Source organism: Hemicordylus capensis, chromosome 1 (genome assembly GCF_027244095.1).
Source record: "Hemicordylus capensis ecotype Gifberg chromosome 1, rHemCap1.1.pri, whole genome shotgun sequence".
In the NCBI taxonomy this organism is placed as follows: domain Eukaryota; kingdom Metazoa; phylum Chordata; class Lepidosauria; order Squamata; family Cordylidae; genus Hemicordylus; species Hemicordylus capensis.
In genome coordinates, this window is record NC_069657.1 from 287476162 (window position 1) to 287495734 (window position 19573).

The 19573-nt window shown below is 41.2% G+C and overlaps 1 protein-coding gene across 1 annotated transcript in view; it reads right to left on the reverse strand.

The window, feature by feature from the left end:
• The window catches only part of TPO (thyroid peroxidase), a 123678-nt gene that overhangs the window by 43823 nt on the left and 60282 nt on the right, over window positions 1-19573 (reverse strand). The window contains exons 7-10 of the mRNA XM_053286033.1: window positions 17151-17321; window positions 15503-15740; window positions 12981-13189; window positions 9856-10026 (exon numbers count right to left, since the gene is read on the reverse strand). Of these exons, the coding sequence (XP_053142008.1) occupies window positions 9856-10026; window positions 12981-13189; window positions 15503-15740; window positions 17151-17321 (789 nt within the window). The remainder of the gene's footprint in view (window positions 1-9855; window positions 10027-12980; window positions 13190-15502; window positions 15741-17150; window positions 17322-19573) is intronic.

Sequence of the window (19573 nt, forward strand, 5' to 3'; positions counted from 1 at the left end):
AAGAGGATTTGGAGGCCTCCAGGGGCTATGGAGGCCCTGGTCTTTGACCCCAAAGTCCAAGGGTAAGAGCGCCTCTGGTGATTATCACTCTGCTGATCCTCTGGCAGAGTTTTCTATGACAGCTGACAGAGCATTAGGGGAGAGAGCAAAGGAGCATCTCTGCATGGCAGCATTCACAGACCAGGGTAGTACAAAGCCGAAAAAGAGCCTAAGATGAAGAGAGCCAGGCATCCAACCCTGTTTGCAGCTTTTCCACAGAATTCCACATGTAATTATTTATCTCTCTCTCTTTAAATCTTTGACAGAGGTTAGCAATCGTGTAAATATAGATATGACCTAAGATTTGCTCAGCTGTATTTTATTGCTTGGTTTACTCTTAATCTGTTTCTCTGTATTCGCAGTATCCTGTTTCTCTGAAGAGCTTTATAGAAAGTCAAACTACCTATCACAAGTGGTCCTTAATACTGTTTTTTCTTAAGTGCATTATAGTGCTATAGTTCCCATTATTGTTCTTTGTTTCTGTAGACCAGATAGATTGCACTTTATTTATGTCATTTAATGTAGTAACAGAAACTGGAAGAATAAGTAACTGAATAATGGAATTTTTCCATTCAGATTGTGGCCGGAACATTAATCTACTGGGGCAGGCGGGCAGATATAATTCATTTAACATCTCTATTTCTTTGCATAGGTGGATGAAATTCAGACTATACATAATAAGTAAACAACAGAAATGGGCTACAGGTTTCTGGTTTTTTTCCAAGGATACCATTATCTGAATAAGTTTTCCTTCTAAGAAATGCAGATAAACATACTTCATTGAGAATCAGCTGTGGATCTTGCATGCAAATTAATTCACCACCTATTATAGATAGCATCTTCCTAAATATGGGCTTCTTAAATTTCATCTCTCCCTGATGTTCTAATCAAGGCTTAATATGCAAGTGCACACATACTGGGGAAATCTGTGTACAGTGACTTGAACAATTGTAAATCTTAAACTGCTGCAGTGCATTGGAACGAAATAATGTAATTCTGTTCATTCATGGTATGGGAAGGGAGATGCACAGAATATTCGTGGTATTCAATCTGTCTGGATCCAGTGCATCCAGTGGGAAGCCATCTGCGCTAATACTTCTCACAGTGTGAAACGGATGGCAGTTATCAAGGAAGCAGCTTCTCTCTCTCTCTCTCTCCCTGGTCCCTCCTAGTGTCTCTCTGGATTTGATCATAACACCAAGAGCCAACATTCTCCTTCCTAGCTAGTACCATAATATATATGCTCAATTTCTTGGACTGGCTATCAGTGTTATGGGTTAATGAGGTCAAAGTCCAAGGCTACCTAGAACCATGCATTCTTGCCCAGAGTGGATGACGGCTAACAATAATAACCTGGGTTTAATGTGCACACTCAAGGAAATGGAGTGACAGCAGTACTTTCTACTTAATAGGTACAAATTGATTTAGCTTTGAATCAATTCGACCTGAATCTGGTTGATTTGGGTGATTCGAGCTCGAAACAAATTTGCCCAGACACTCATGGCCAAATTCGAGATCAAATCAAACTGTGCGAGATTCTGTTCAAATCCATTTGAGATCCGGGTTTTTCCTATTAATTTCCCCAGATTCCTTTTTTTCCCTTTTAAGCTAAGCTCTAGCCCTTGTAGAAGTGGAGTTATGGAACAAAATGTGTGGTCACTATTTTTCAAGTGTCTGGATTCTTTGGTGTATAGTAACTTTTCCCCGGATTTATTATACGCCTTCATTTCTTCTGTTCATTTTGACTGTCATTGGACAGTGCCAACTATCAACTGCCATGTGCCAACTACACCCCCCCCCACACACACAGACACTGCAAGGTAGTGGGGTACTACTCAGTATGTTCTAGGAATTTTTTCAAGTGTTTAGATCTTTAGTGTCTAATAACCTTTCCTCATAGTGAATCCCTATGAGGATTCATTACACACAAAAGAGTCTAAACATCTCAAAAATTCCTAAAATCTAAACTGAGTGCCTCAGTGGCTTGCAGGTTGGGGGGGGGTAGTTGGCACATGGGATGCCACTAATGCCCCATCCCCACCCACAAAGCAGTGGGGTCAGAATGAACAGAAGAAATGAAGGTGTGTAATGAAGACACCAAAGAATATAAACACTTCAAAGATTCCTAAAAAATAAACAGTACCCAATTTTTTGTGTGTGTAGTTTTACACATGGGACTTGGCAGTTGGCACTGTCCAATGACAGTCAAAATGAACAGAAGAAATGAAGGCATATAATGAATCCTCATAGGGATTCATTATGAGGAAAAGTTATTAGACAACAAAGAATCTAAACACTTCAATATTCCCAAAAGATAAACTGAGTTCCCCACTGCCTTGCAGGTGGTGAGGCTGTAGTTGGCACATGGCTTGCTATGTTGAACCTGTTTGCACATCCTTAGTCCAAGCATACTATGTCAACCAGATCACCTTTATCCACATGCCTGTTGATACTCTCAAAGAACTCCAAAAGGTTGGTGAGGCAAGATTTCCCTTTGCAGAAGCCATACAGGTTCCGCCCAGCAGGGCCTGTTCTTCTATGTGCTTTACAATTTTATCCTTGAGAATGTTTTCCATCAATTTGCCTGGAAGAGACATTAAGCTAACCAGCCTATAATTTCCTGGATCTCCCATAGATCCCTTTTTGAAAATTGGAGTTACATTGGCTACTTTCCAGTCCTCTGGTACAGAGCCTGATTGTAGGGACAAGTTATATATTTTTGCTAGGAGATCAGCAATTCCATATTTGAGTTCCTTCACAACGCTTGGATTGATGCCATCAATCCAAGACCATTTAGAACACCTCCCATTGTCACTTCAAATTGGCCCAGTTTCAGCCTCTGAGAAGCTCAATTCGGGAGAGGGTATATGGTCAGTATCCTCTGTTGTGAAGACAGATGCAAAGAACTCATTCAGCTTCTCTACAATCTCCTTATCCTTCTTAATAATCCCTTTCACACCCTCATGATCTAAAGGGCCAACAGCCTCACTGGCAGGTTTTCTACTGTTTTTTGTTATTTCTCTTGACAGTTCTAGCTACATGCTCCTTAAACTCTCTTTTTGCATCCCTTATTGTTTCCTTACATTTCTTTTGCTAGAGTTCATGTTACTTCCTGTTCTTGTCATTTGGGCAGGACTTCAGTTTCCTGAAGGAAGTCTTCTTCCCTTTTATAGCTTCCCTGACTCTATTTGTTAGCCATGCTGGCATCCTCCTGAACTTGGTGATACCTTTCCTCCTTCTTGGTATATATTCCAACGGAGCTTCTAGTATTGTGGTTTTAAATAAATTCCATGCTTTCTGGAGTGATTTGACCCTTTTGACTTCCCCTTTCAGCTTACTTTTGACCAGTCCTCTCATTTTTGAGAAAATCATAGGTCTACCGAAACAGGATGTCTTTGTGATCTTCCTGAAGATGGAGATTGACAGAGCCAGTAGGCCTCATGCAGATGTTCCATAGCTTGGGTGCAGCCACTGAAGAGGCACTGTCCTGAGTACCCACTGTTCTTACTTCAGATAGCAGTAGGACTCGGAGCAGGGCATCCTTGAATGACCTCAATGGGCAGAAAGATGTGTATGGGGAAAGGCAATCCTTTAAGTATCATTGGTGCAAACCAATTGCAGCTTCAAAGATTATCACTACTACATTTAATTGGGCTCAGAAATGAACCAGGACCCTGTGTAGATCATAGAACACAAGAATAATATGCTCTAAGGCAGGGATTCTCAATGTTGGGTCCTCAGCTGTTATTGGACTTCAACTCCCATAATCCCCAGCCAAAGGCCACTGGGGCTGAGGATTATGGGAGTTGGTCCAATAACATCTGGGGACCCAACGTTGAGAATCCCTGCTCTAAGGAACCAGTTGAGATCGGCCTAGATGTGACCAATGTGGCTACATCTGCTTTCTCCAGGAAAAACTGTAGCTGGAGTACCAGCTAAAGTTTGCAAATGTACTTCTGGCACCACAGTCATCTGGCTTTCCAAAAGAAAAGCTGGGTTGAGAAGTAACCTAGACTTAAGGAATCGTTGAACCAGCTGAATTACCACTGCCAGATTTGTTTTCCTACAGATGAAAGCACTTCTGTTAGGTCTGAGAGAGTGATGAACTCTCAGCTTATTAACCCACATCTAGTCTGTAATAGGCCCCAGACAATAGTTAAGGGTTTCCACTGCCTCATTGGGATCTGATGAAAAGGAGAGATAGAGCTGAGTGTCAATCATATTGGTGACACTGCTCATTTTCACATGAATGTTCCTGGAACCCGTAAGGAAGAAACCTTTGTCCTGTACAAGTGGACCAATGATTCCATAAACCATTATTTATTAAAAGGGATCTATACTCTTGCTCACCAAAACAAGAAAGCACATCTCTCCCCCACTTTTTTTGTTTTCAATTTAATTTAAACAAGCTATATGCTTGTTGCTAGGCTTCTCCCTTCAGACATTTTCCCCTTCCCTTTTCATATACATGGTTCTCACACAACTGTTACAAGATTATGCTAAAAGACCACCAAAGCCGTGAAGGGAAACTTGGTCCCTGGCGTGCACACACAAAAAAGGGATCATCTTTACAAACCATTCCTTTGCTCCATGTATTTGAGAGCTCGTCAAGAGAATGTTCCAACTTTCCCAGAATGCAACTAAAGTGGGCAGCCTGCCTGGCAAAGCTCATTCTTGTTCTCGTTTTAGAGAAATATAGATCAAAGGGAAGCAATAGGCTATTTAGGATCACAGGCTACTTTAATGCCCCTGAAGGATCTGTGTGTGTGACTTTTGGGAAACTAAAAAGCTTGCAGAATTTAATTAGAAACTGGAATAATACGACTCAGCTGGGATACCAATGTTCAGTACCAGGTCTTTGCCTTCTGAACCTACAGAATAAAATAGGCATGCAATTGTATGAATCATTCTTGTGAGGAAATACATTCTCCTTTTTGCTGTCCCCCTTTTCAGACCTATCGTGTTGCATTTTACTTGGATGTGCAAAAATAGAACAGAAGTCATTGGGGTGGGGGCTGGGGAGTTGCTCCCAAAGAGGCATTTCTTTCAGCCAGACTTTTATTTGGCTGCCTCATTGTCACCATTGGGAAAACAAAAGAAGAACCAGTGTTCAAGTTGAAGAAGGCCTTGTCAGTATTCAGAGGTAGACCTAGCGGTAAAGGCAAAGCTGGGTCCAGAAGCAGTGCCTCTGATATTCTGCATTGGTTGGAATATTTTCTTTAAACATGTGAGCAGGCTGGAGAAAGAAGGGATTCTTTGTCATAAATGTTTCACACTTTATGCAGTCAAGGACTTCATTTTATCCTCACACCACTCTGTGGTGGTAATTTAGGATGTACAGTTCTACAGCTGCAGTAGTAATTAGCCCAAAGTCAGTGAAATTAATGAATGAGCACAAATTTGAACCCGGGGTTCCTAAATACCTTCTCAACCCTTTTTAAGCACTTGCACCATATTGCCTATCTGCACATGTGAGGAATGCTATTCTCTAAACCGTGTGGATTAGCTATGGCATCATAACTACTTAAAATACCACAGAGGCTGCTCCATTCAACAAAGCTCTTGAATGCAGGTGATTCCCACACGGACGCAATGGTTTTATCCACACACCACCACTTTGTTATTATTGCAGTCTAAGAGGCACTTTACACTATTAGTGTGGAGCGCGGGAGGGGGTTCTGTGGGGAGAGCGGGTTAGACAAGCAGCCACTCGTAGCTGGGCGGCCGGATCAGCCGCCCACACAACTGCCGGCTCCATCACGGAGCTGACAGGGGTGGTGGGGATCGGGGGCCGCACGGGCCCTGGAAGTTCCAGGATGCCCCGTATGAGCACGCAGGGCATCCTGGAGAGACCTCTGAACCTGGGAGACTGCTTGCAGGCTCCCAGAGGGGGTCTCCTCATGTGTCCCATGGCACGGAGCCAAGCTGTGGTGGCACATGATCAGAAAACCTGGGTTAGCGGAACGCTCGCTCCGCTAACCTGGGCTAAGTGGATGGCTACTTTGGCGGGCTAGCCACCAGAGAACCACTGGGCTCACCCACTGGTTATCACAATGGGGAAAAACTGGGCTGGGTTTCTTTAGTCCAGTTTCCCCCATTGTGAGAATAGCCTCTAAATGTTCAGTAGTAGGGATGTGCATGAATCAATTTTTTGCTCTTTGATTCAAGGTCGAATCAAATCAGCCAGATTCAATTTGAACTCAAATCTGCAAACTCGAATCTGATCAAATTTGATTCAAGTTGGATTCAATGTGATTAGATGTGGATTGATTCAGCCCACTTCTAAAGGCCCTAGGGGCACCATATTTGGGTGGTGGGTAGGTCCCCATGGGTGCTATCTACCACCCAAACCTGAAGGGAGTGAGGCACTTGGTTGATTTTTAATGATTTTTTTGTTTTTACTGATTTTGTATATTTCCATCATAAGAAATAATGGGGATTCAAAGTTGTCCTATCCCTAACCCTACCATGGATCCCCAGATTTATTTATTTATTTAAAGCTATGCTCTAGCCATTGTAGAAGTGGAGTTATGGAGCAAAATATGCCTTGGGGTTATCTTTTTAACGAAAGGCGGTATATAAATGCAAAAATAAATAAAAATAAATATGTGGTCACTATTTTTTCAAGTGTTTGGATTCTTTGGTATATAATAAATTTTCTTCATAATGAATCTCTATGAGTATTAATTGAACACCTTCATTTCTTCTGTTCATTTTAACTGTCTTTTGCTTTGCAATGCATTTTGCAATCTTGCCCTGAAAAACACTGCAGATTAGAAGCACACAGTAAAAGGGAATCTGTCCCTCCCAACAAAGAACACACATTTCTAACACAGTGCAAAAATGCTCCCCAAAAGAATTACTGGCCCAGAATCCACACTGCTCGCCACAGTGCCTGTGCTGCAGTAACATCATTAGCACAAGTTCCTCTCACACACACAATTATGACTCCTTACTTCCTAGCACTGCAACAGCTGCCACAGCAGCACCCTTATTTGGCAGCAAGCATAGCCATAAGCAAAACTAGAGTAACTTCAGCCACATTTTCACTGAGTACATCTTGCAATGCAGATTGCAGAGCAGACCAGAACAGTGAGTGAAGCACAAGTTAGTCTCAAGGCCAGACATGGAGCTCGTCACAGCAATCACCAAGAAATATTACACACACATACACACACAGAACTGTCACTGTCCATTTCTCACCACAACACTATATCACAAACAAAACAAACCACAACTCAAGGCAGGCAGGCACCCAAGTTCTGCCTTTTCAGTCTGAGATGCAGCAAAACCAGATAGTCATAGCCGCAATAGCACAGCATATTATACTCAGTGCTGAGAAAAGCACAAACGCAAACCTTTCTTCCTCCTCTCCTGATGTATTCTCTTCAAGAGAGGCACACTATACGGTCTCTTTCTGCCTCCCAGTCCCTTTAAATACATTTTGAAACTGCCTCCTTTTAGGTTCCCTCCTCCCTCCTCCCAGCCAATGGGGGCACAGTTGCCAATGTCAACATTTGATTTGTATGATAACAAGCCAAGCAAGGAGATCACAAGCCAATTGGAAGCCAGTGCCAGAAAACCAATCATCAAGGGAAAATCAGGCCTCCCAAATGGCGCTGGAAACATTGAAATATTTCGATTTGAAATGGGGTTGTTTTATTCCAAGCTCAAAATAGGGCCTTTATGTAGAGAGCATTTTGTTTTGAGCCTGAAACACTTGAAACAGCCCATTTTGAGTCGAAACCTTTCATCATCAAAATGTTTTGCACATCCATAATATACTGTATAAGCACCTTGTGGAGACAAGGTGTTTGTGAAAGTCACACTAAATCCTACATGGCCTGGTTTTGCTTGCGGGGTGGCCCCTGTGCCTTTGCAGAGTACATTACAGACAGAGGAGCAACAACTTCCATTCTACCCAGCACGGAGATGCTGCACTGGGGAGTAAAAAGAAAGCTGCAGCTGTTGTTTCTCTGTCTCTCTGGCAGTGCTCAGCCCTGCAAGAACAAAAAGGTTGAGAACTCCTCCTCCTCCTCTCATTACCCAAGTGATGGTGCTCCGTAAAAGCTCACTGTTTTGACTGTGTTTTCTCATGTCTGCCATTTTTCTGATTGCTCCTGCTAGTGTGGATTGGCCCCTCCTATCTGCATTTGGGCTGTCAAGGATTTTGAACCTGTGACTAAAGGGAGACTTGCTTTGTGATTGTCAGTTGCTGCCTTCCTCACCATGGGGCCATGCAAAAGTCAAGAGGCAGAAAAACCGGCTTGTGACTACGTATATGTCGTGGTGATGTTTACTAGGTTGGCTAACATCATCTCAGTATTCCTGTGCAACAAACAAAGTTGCGTTCACGCAAGAAAGTTTCAGGGATGCACAAAGTAGTGGTGCTCTACTAGTGCTGAACTTCTAGTAAAAGACCTTATCCAGAACATATGCAAGGTCGAGCTATAAGGCTGTGTGACGAGTGCTGTGCAACAGTTGTTGCGGAATGATAATGTTGTGGAACAGCCATTCCGTGACTTGTTGACATCTTCTGCTATTGCCAAGGACAGGTTTCAAGCACGTATTCCTTTCTCTTTACTACATCCTTAAGCTAGCACAACAGCACATTACACTAGCATAACTCTCCTCTGGCACTCAAATGCCCATCATAGTAGAATTTGCCTGCCCGATGACCTTCTGAAAGTGAACCATTAGTCAGGATGTCAGCCACTAGGTTTAAGCTGGGAGGCAGGAGCACTAGCGTGCAAAACTTTACAATAAACAACATAGGATAGAATGCCTATGTATGGGCTTTAAGAATCAATACATTAGAGAAGATGCATTGGAGAAATGGGAGGGAGGGAGGGAGGGAGAACTTGTTAGCTACAGTAGTAATGTGAGCCATGAAACAGAAAAAAAGATCAAGATAACAACCAAGTTATTTATTTGCTGAGAAGACCACATAGTGATTTTGCCAATTTAGAGGGAAAGATATGGTGAACGTAAAGCTTAGGGAGAAAAATAATACATCTGTCTTCTGCATGTTGCTTGAGATAATGATCTAGCAACCAAGCAGAAATCACTGTAAGATGTTTGGACATGTCAGTAAGAACAGAGGGTGTGAGAAGGAAGGAATAGAAAGACAGGGCTGGAAATCATTAAGGTATTAGTGACATTGCAAAATCAGATTACAAAAAGTAAGAGTGTAAAGAATGAAAGGGGACCAAGTACTGAGTGAGGGGGAAAGTGTCATTAATGGACATTTTAAAAGTATGCTTCATGATATAGGAGTAAAACCAAATAGGGCAGATCTGCCAAACCAGATATATGAAGAGATTCAAGGCATACAGGTAAAAATATGAAGATATTTGTACAAGCGGTGTCACAGTTGTACTACTATCTACTGTCTATAGGACTCAAACGTATCAGAAAGATTGCTTAGAAACTAGCTTGCATTTCATCTCAAATAACCTTAATTACTGCCTTGGGGTTGGTGGATCCGATATTCTACGATACAAAATGACAAGGATAAATATTAGATATGTATACTGTGCATAAGTGTCTTTTTCTTTCTTTTTTCTGGTCATGTACTGAAAACGTTTCAAGTTCAGGCAAGGATAATTATCTAATAACAAATAATTATTTCTTATTAACAATGATATTAACAAAGGATAATTAGATAATAAGAAGCATTCTTTATGGCTGCATTGACAGTGACCTCAGTAGACAATTTTACAGGACCTCGTGTCAAAATAAATAATGTCTAAACATTATAACATGGCAATGCTATTCTCACTGACAAGTATCAGACAATTTCCAAATTACACGCACCTTCGCAGGCTGGTGGCTGTGAATTCCATCTGCCATTTGTACAGGACAATTGTTCTTCTCCTTGTAGCTTATATCCTTGATGGCAAAAATAGGTAACCATGGATTTTCCTGCCTCTGAGCAATGGACAAAGTCACCATCGTCCACTCTTGTTGGGAAACCACAAGTCAACTCTAGAAATAAAAACAAAACATAACCAAAATTTAAAACTACTGAGGCTAAAAATGGATAGAGCATCATGAACACCTTTGTTTGAACCCAGTGACTTTTTTTTGAAGGTAGTGGTGGCAAATATACATGTCTTTAAAAAATACCTACACACACACACACACACACACAAACACTTTGACATCTAGATTTTGTGTGTGTAAGTGAAATATAGCACCTTTCCCTGCATGATTCCAACTACCCACTGAGGTTTTTGGTGGAGTTGCGCTTTCAGTTGCCACCAGCTTGTTTGGCAATGACTTAAGAACAGGCCTTCTCTGTAGCTGCCCCTGAGCTTTGGAATGCACTCCCTGCTGAGATATAAGACACTACAGTTTGGGCAGCTTTCAAAAAGGACTTGAAAAACATCTTCTTTGGCAGGCCTTTAGCTGAAGTTTCTAACTTTTTAAATCAAATTTAACTGTTTTAATTGTTTATAAGGGCTTTTTTTTTTAAGACCATCATGAGATTTACAGAGTGGTAGCATACAAATGTAATACATAAATAAATAGATGATAACAGCTATAAAATTACTACAATAAATTAAAGTTATGAGATATGTTTGTAAATGTCTGAGCATTATTTTGCCAATTGCTTTCCTTCATGTTGCTTCCCTTCTTTCCCCTAATAAAATGTTTTGATATGATGGCATAGTCATACAGTTGATTCTCCCACATTATTTGCAATGTACAAAAGAGGTTTGCAAAGGGATTTACATAGCATAAGGAAGGAGAAGATGGCTCCCTGTCCCAGAGAAATACAAGGGAGAAATCCAGCAATTATGCAAGTTATTCTGTACAATATTATGCATGGCTTATTCTGACAGCAATGATTGTGTACATGATCATGAATTTGCTGTAATTAAGCAATATATCATTGTATCTCATTAGATATTAGACTGTGATTGGCATAAATTATGGGGTCTTATTCTTTACAACCTTTAGACATAAGAAGCTTGTCAGTTTTTGAATAAGTGTTGATGGCCTGAAAAGAATATATAATTTCCTTTATTTAGATTCCCATGTTTCCAAACATCTTGCAAACATTTTTGATTTAAGCTATTTTTAAATGGTTTGTTATTTGCTTAAATTCTTATTCTTACTTGGCCTATCATAGAACCCAACACACCATTCAGATTATCCCTGATAATTACCCCTCCCTAGGCAAAATTAAATAATGTCTTTCAAAAGACCTCATAAAAATTTATGTTGGTTATCTACACATTGCCTGGTGTTATTCTTCCATTTGAACCCATTCCCCTGCAGCCGCACATTTTCCATCATATTCACTTTTAAATATAACTTGCTTTTTTTGTCACTATGTACCTCATATGCCCCACTTAACTTCCTATTATAATAACAGTTCTAGATTATTTTGCAGTGGGTGTTTCTTGTAGTATACAACATGCATTTTCTTTTCTTTATTTCTCAAAGAATGTTTCCCTCTTAATTCCGTTACTCATTCCTTTTATATTGACACATGATTCCACCCTTATTTATTTCAAATAGCATTTCAAAATTCAACTCGCATTAATAGTTGTGATTGTAGTAATCTAACATCTAAAGTAATTATAGGTCTCCCTTTCCATTTACAATTTCTTAGATACTTTCAAACTCTTTCAGTTTATAAAAAGAAGTATAAGAAAACACCAACAAAATTAGGGTAATGGTCCTGACCAAAATCATGGTGTGGAATTGGCCTTGATCTTCACTGCAGGGATTAACCTGTAGAGATATAAGGCCTCTGACTGTACTTCTCTAACCAGGGTCAATGTCAGGCTATGGGGGAGGCTGGGTTGAACCCCTGTGCAGGGTCCCTGCCTATTCAATGGCACACACACATTGGGCTTTTGCTCCTCCAGTGGTCAGGTGGCAAGGCAGCAGTGGTATATGGAGTGCTTAGCCATGGTTGTGCTAGCTACCACAAAGTGCTGCAAACTGCTACTGGCATCCCACTATCCAAGTAAACATCCACAAGGGTCTGAGGAAGGCTTATCTAAACAGGAGGGCAGTAGCAGTGTGGAGTGCTTCACAGTGACAATGATGGCTCCTTTTTAACAACAATGCAATGCACCCGTGACATCACAGAGATGTAGCAATGTGATGAACACTTTGCATTATTGTTAAAAGAATACAGCAGTGGTCAACATGGCTCTGTATCACAGCTGCCATCCAGCTCTCAACTGAGCCAGGCATAAGGCAGGGACTCAGAGCTGTACTGTGGTCCTTCTGATAGTCCTGAGCCTCTGGCTAGTGCCCTGCTTGGCCAAACCCAATGCAGCCCACCCTCCAATGATGACTTGTCATTTTTTTAAAATTATCACCCAAAGTGGAGAAGTTGGAAGGTCTTTCCCCAAAAAGGGGATGAGAGGAATCAGATTTCGAGGCCTCATTGCTCCCATAGATCTGCTGTAGAGGAAACTGGAGGAATGAATCCAAAAGAGAGGCAACTAAGATAGGGAAAGAGGGATCTCACCTCTCACCAATCTTGTAACCCACCATATGTGTTGATTTTAATTCCACTGAAGTGCTAATGATTTGATCACATTTAACTAGTTTAGTAAGTGAATATGTAAAATGTTTCATTATTTTGTTAGTGGAACCAACAGGATAGTTAACATGAAGTACTTGGGATGAAGTTGATCCAGTCCCATGACCTTCTTCAGACAAAATGCAATTTTTCAGGTAATTTAGGTTGAGTTGCATACTTTTCGTTTGGGAATCCTTTGAAAATTCTGATTTTGAGAAATGCTCCTTCGACACCCTTCACATTTTTTTTCATGCAGAGCACTGCTTATGCCCAAGGCAAGAAACAATCAAGACCATTACTTTACACACCCCCACCACTCTCACCAAAGCTTCCAACATGTTTCTACTTTCTAAATGTTGACTAAATATAAAATGTTTAAACTTTGTATTACCTGTCTGAAAAGGCTCTTGCCAAGCTTCTAAATTAATGCTGGGTATATTTGCACACGACTCAAAATCTTTAGGAAACTTTCCAAGTATGAAAGCATCAAGAGGTGCTTCAGTGAGGCCTGTGTTATCACAGATTAATCTTGATAAAGAATATTTGTTGAGTTCATGTCTTTGAGCTTCTGTGAAAACATTAACATTTTCCCACCAAAATCTATACAGCAGCAAGAGAAGAGAAATCAACAAAACAAAAAACACCCCAAAATAAGTAAGGCATTAGTGTAGGCTTCAGTCAAACACAGTATTAGGTTCACTGAAACTCAGTGGTTTCTGCAGCATGGGTGAGTAGGTTTTTGCTGGCCTAATGTGTTGGATTCTAGCCAGTGTTGATTCAAGACTCTCTCTCTCTCTCTCTCTCTCTCTCTCTCTCTCTCTCTCTCTCTCTCTATATATATATATATATATATATATATTACCAAGACTGCATATATTACACATCAGATATAAGAATTTTTTCAAACAGTTGAAATAATTCTAATTTTAATAATTATAATTCTAAGAAATAATTATGGTTACTTGTTCTTATAAATGTGTCCGCTGCTCACATGTTGAAATAGGGGACCACCATAAAAAAGATGTTGGAGATGGAATTCCAGTGCATCGATCTTTTGCACCAACTATCCTAATGACCATTCAGGGTATTGGAAGTAGAGGTAGTTTGTGAGGGTCTCCTTACCTGTCCCTGCTTGCCTCTACTCTATGATCCTTGCTTTGACTCCTCAGGTACTTCCTGTAGTGAATCAGTCCTCTTCCTTTCCTCCTAGAGAGAAGATGGAGACATCTCTCTCTCTCTGTGTCTATCTATCTATTCATTATGTAGCTCATAGATAGGATAGGTCTTTCCTATCTTAAATGTACTTCACCAATAAATCAATTTAATTTAGACTCTACAGTGATCCTTAAACAGCTGCAACAACTAAACTATCCCAGCAGTTCTCATGCGTGGCACGACTGGGCTTGGCTTCATTAGCCTGCACATTAGAACAGCCTCAGTGTTATGCATGAAGTTATTTGTGTACTTTTTGCTGCATTGGCAATGCTTGGTACCCACAGCTCCTTGAGTCGATGGGAGTTTGAGTTCCTTACTGGTTCACAGAGCACTTTGCACAGGCTAACAGGTGGGATGGCTCTCTCTTAGATGAACTTTTTCAAACAATCCAGAGTTGGTTAAGAAAGGAAGTCTCTTGGTTAACTTTAAGAACAAAATGATTGTTTCTGGTGTCTATCTTAAGTTTCTTTTAGATTGTGAGCCCTCTGGGAACAGGGATCCATCTTATTTATTTATTCTTTCTCTGTGTAAACCACCCTGAGCCATTTTTGGAAGGGTGGTATAGAAATCAATCAAATAAATAAATAAAATAAAATAAAATAAAGTAAAATAACATGAAAACACTAGGCAACATCCAGAGCCACATTCTGCACATACTCCTAACATCCGCCACCATGCAGTAATAGCCCCTGTGCTGGAGAAGGTAAAACGACGTATTTCTGCTATAACAGAGCACTTTTGGAGCATGGGTGAGCTTTGAAAAGTGGCTGACATGATGGCCATCCCTCCATCAACTAGAGATGTGCATGAATAGTTTCAGCAGGGTGGGGAGCAGTACCCCTATGCATGAATAAAGCTGGTCCTTAACTGCTCCTACTGCATTTGCTGGTGCGGTGCTGTGCTGCTCAGAGGTCCATGTGTGGCTGTGTCCATGTGCATCCACCTGCTACGTGTGGACTTCTGAGCAGTGCAGTGGCGCACCAGGAAATGCGATGGGGCAGCAGAAGAGCAGGTAAGGACCAGCTTTTCTCATGTTCAAAGAGACCACTCTGCGCCCTGCCAAAATGATTCAGCAGGTCTCACCGAACCATTCAGTGTGTCCCTTCTGAACATGCCAAATCGATTTGTGCACATCCCTACCATCAACAGTAGGGACCCACCATGATAGCACACCTAAAAAGGCAGCCCTGAAGGTGTAGCGAAGGGGTTGATGCAGAATGATGTTAAATTGTTTCTGGACAGCAGCACAGCACTTCTTTCCACTGGAAACAATGGAAAGGAGAACTGTACTACTGCCCAGATGCAGTAAGTAAGGGAACCAGGGTGGTGTAGTGGTTAGAGTGTTGGACTAGGACTGGGGAGACCCAAGTTCAAATCCCCATTCATCCATGACTGGGTGACTCTGGGCTAGTCACTTATGTCTACCTACCTCACAGGTACACTGTTCTGGGCTCCCTGCAGGAGGAGCAGGATATAAATATAAAAATAAACAAAGTGAAATAAAATAACAGTGAGCGACATCCTGACTAATGAAGCATAAGTATGTCTGCACTAGCGCAACACTAGCCCGAAATGCAAGCTCCAGCATTAGTGCATCTGGCTAGTGCAATAACCTTGAGCTAATTCAACAGCTTATCTGGATTATCTGGATGTTAGCAATTTACCAGCTGAAATCCAGTACAACATAAAAGTACTTACCGGTCACCATCTCTCAGTGCTTTCATTTGTTTTCCAGTTATACAAGCAAACAATGGACCCATCCTGGCATCTGGTAACATGTTTTCTACAATACCCCCCAGCCAGACATCAATGTTGTCAGGATTGCCGTAGAATTCCAAGATTTTTTTGACAACCATCCTGTTTGCTATTGCTGTTGTCAGGTCAGCTTCTGTCCTTAATCTTGGCAAGTCACAGAATTCTCGCCAATCATTGTAACCTGTAAAGATGGTATTCACAGTAAGACTCAAATTGTTATCTATTAAGACACTTTTGTCTATCCTTACTTCCAAGCAAAGCTTAATTCCTTAAAAGCTGGGCCCAAATCTGCCTGAATAGATGGACCTGTACATTCCGCCTTATCTGTAACCTAGCCAGTCTTCTCCCTAATTGTAAATGTGTGGGGCATGTACTTAGTGGTACAAGAGAGGCACATTGTGTCTTCATTATTAGTTCTTTCTGTTGAGGTCTGGCATTGAAAATATATTTTTCACATTGGTATCCTGCCCATCCCACAAATAATTCAAGGCAATCCTATGTTCAATCCTAAGAGACTCCACAATTAATTTGATGTCTGAACTGGAGGTGTCCAACAATTCCTCTTATGAGATTCGACTAGATCAATTTCAGTTTGTGACTCCTGAGGATGTGGACAAGCTGCTTGGATCGGTGAGGCCTATCACTTGTTCTCTTGACCCTTGTCCAACATGGCTTATTCTATCTAGCAGGGAGGCTGTTGTAGGTGGCCTGGCAGAAATCATAAGTGCTTCTCTGAGGGAGGGCAGGATGCCTCCTTGTTTTAAGGAGGTAATTATTAGACCTCTTCTAAAGAAGCCTGCTCTAGATCCCTCAGAGTTGAGCAATTATAGGCCTTTCTCCAACCTACCGTTGCTGGGCAAGGTAACTGAGAGGGTGGTAGCCTCTCAGCTCCAGACGGTCTTGGAGGAAAGCCTGGCCTGGCCACTGGGGGCGGGAGGCGGCGGCGGGATGGCAGGCCAGGCCCTCCCGGGTAAAGGAGAGGCGGTGGCTGTGCTAGGGTGGTTGCGTTGGGGGGGGAAGGCAGCGGCGGGCAAATAAATAAATAAATAAATATTTTAAAAAAGTACCCTTCAAAACAATCTAGAGTGTGGAATTGACCAGGTTTCCTCAATCTAAATCCAATACCCAATCCAGATTATTGATTGGGAAATGCAGATTAGCATAAACTATGCCCAGTCCATTAACATAATACTTGTGTTGTGCAAATTTTAATTCGTCAAACATTTTGAAATTGATTATAGCCTATAAAAATTGGAGCTGATAAATTGTGGCTTTAAGATTTATTATTAATAGCTTTATCTAAATAGGAAGATCGTATGAAAAGTTCTGACAACACACGCAGTTGCGCCTTGAGCTGCTTTTCAGATATATAAAAATAGTAGTAGTCACAGCAGAGAAATGAAGCAATGATGATATTGATTCTAAATTCATATCACGTTCTGATTAATTCATGATGTCACCTTAGCCTCCAAGAAAGTCTCACATCTATGACTACCAATGTTTTAAATGCTTTGAAATATAAAATATGTTTCACCCTAAGAAGTACCATCTTAGTGCTTGAGAGAAAGGTTTGTTTTAAAAGACTACAGACCTGGAAGCCCATGATCACGTCCCCGTTGTAAATCTAATGATGCTAAATCCAGTGAGCCATTATTAGACAATACGAAGAGCTTCTTTGTTAACTCCTCATTCAGCAGCTGATCTTGTACCTGTAGTTTTGCAGCAATTGCCAGAGTTCCCCTTACCACGGGATCCAAACCACCTTAGAACACAAAGACAAAGACAAGCAAATGGGAATATTTGTGAAGTTCTGATGATTTTAATGCAGCCTAATAGTCACTTAACTATTTCTGAATTGTGCCTCAAAACGTTTTGTATAGCTTTGAATCGATTCTTCTTATTGGCTTAAAAAAAAAAAAAGAGCAAGCAAGACAAAGAGGGCAGCCCAAAACCAAAAAGCAAAGATAGAAAGGTCAATTTGGGCAAAATAAATACTTTATTCAGAGGTCCCAACTCATTTAATGCCACAGCTCTTCATCAGGAGAAATAAAAGCTGAGGTAGAGAACACTGGCTGACATCGAGACAACATTGCACTAGTGCGATGAACAAAAAGATGCACACACAAGTAGATTGTGTAGCTGAGTGGATGCTCAAAGCTGCACAACCTCATTTGCTTGTGCAAGCGAGTGTAACCCTTGCTCTTTAGGGGTTAAAACATCAGGTGATATAGGCTTGTCCAATAGGGGGCTGAAAGTTGAATAGGGACTACCATATATAGTCCCTATTCTATATATCTGTCTCTAGAGGACTCTGTCTACTATCTATCTATCTATCTATCTATCTATCTATCTATCTATCTATCTATCTATCTATCTATCTATCACACAATCTTCCTCTTTGCATCCATCTTTGTGTCCATCTTCACTGCAGAGGATACTGAGTATATACCTGTTCCTGAAACAGGCTTTTCAGGGACGGAGGCTAAAGAACTGAGTCAGATAGAAGTGACAAGCGATGATGTTCTAAACTGTCTGGAAAAAGTGAAAACTAACAAATTGCCGGGGCTGGACAGCACCCATCCAAGAGTTCTCAAAGAACTCAAATGTGAAATTGCCAACCTCCTTGTTAAAATATATAACTTATCCCTGCAATCAGGCTCTGTACCGGAGGACTGGAAAGTAGCCAATGTAATTTTCAAAAAGGGATCCAGGGGTGATCCAGGAAATTACAGGCTGGTTAGCTTAATGTCCGTTCCAGGCAAATTGATGAGCAAATGTCCGTTCCAGGCAAATTTTATCCTCAAGGATAAAATTTTAAAGCACATAGAATAGGCCCTGCTGGGAGAGAACCAGCATGGCTTCTGCAAAGTTAAATCTTGCCTCACAAGTCTTTTGGAGTTCTTTGAGAGTGTCAGCAACTGTGTGGATGAAGATGACCCAGTTGACATAGTATACCTGGACTTCCAAAAAGTTTTCGACAAAGTTCCTCATCAAAGACTCCTGAGGAAACTTAGCAGTCATGGGATAAGGGGCCAAGCACATGTGTGGATTGCTAACTGGCTGAAAGACAGGAAACAGAGGGTAGGTATAAATGGAGAGTTTTCAAAACAGAGGGAAGTAAGAAGTGGGGTCCCCCGGGGATCTGTACTGGGAATGATGCTTTTAAATTTATTCATAAATGATCTAGAAGTAGGGGTAAGCAGTGAGGTGGCCAAATCTGCAGATGATACCAAACTCTTTCGGGTAGTGAAATCCAAAACGGATTGTAAGGAGCTCCAAAAGGATCTTTCCATACTGGGGGAGTGGGTGACAAAATGGCAAATGCGGTTCAATGTTGACAAGTGTAAAGTGATGCACATTGGGATGAAAAACACTAACTTCAAGTATACACTGATGGGATCTGAGCTGTGGGTGACTGACCAGTTCTTGGGGTCGTGGTGGACAGCTTGTTGAAATTGTTGACTCAATGTGTAGCAGCTGTGAAAATGGCCAATTCCATGCTAGGGATCATTAGGAAAGGGATTGAAAATAAAACTGCTAATATTATAATGTTCTTATCCAAAACTATGGTGTGGTCACACCTGGAGTACTGCGTACAATTCTGGATACCACATCTAAAAAAGGACATGGTAGAACTGGAAAAGGTGCAGAAGAGGGCAACCAAGATGATCAGGGGCCTAAAGCACCTTTCTTATGAGGCAAGGCTACAACATGTGGGGCTATTTAATTTAGAAAAAAGATGACAGCGGGGAGACATGATAGAGGTCTATAAAATCATGCATGGTGTGGAGAAAGTGGATAGAGAGAAATTCTTCTCCCTCTCACAACACTAGAACCACTCCATGAAATTGATTGACAGGAAATTTAGGACCAACAAACAGAAGTACTTTTTCATATAACGCATAATCAACTTGTGGAATTCTCTGCCACAAGATGTGGTGACAGCTAACAACCTGGATGGCTTTAAGAGGGGTTTGGATAACTTCATGGAGGAGAGGTCTATCATCGGCTACT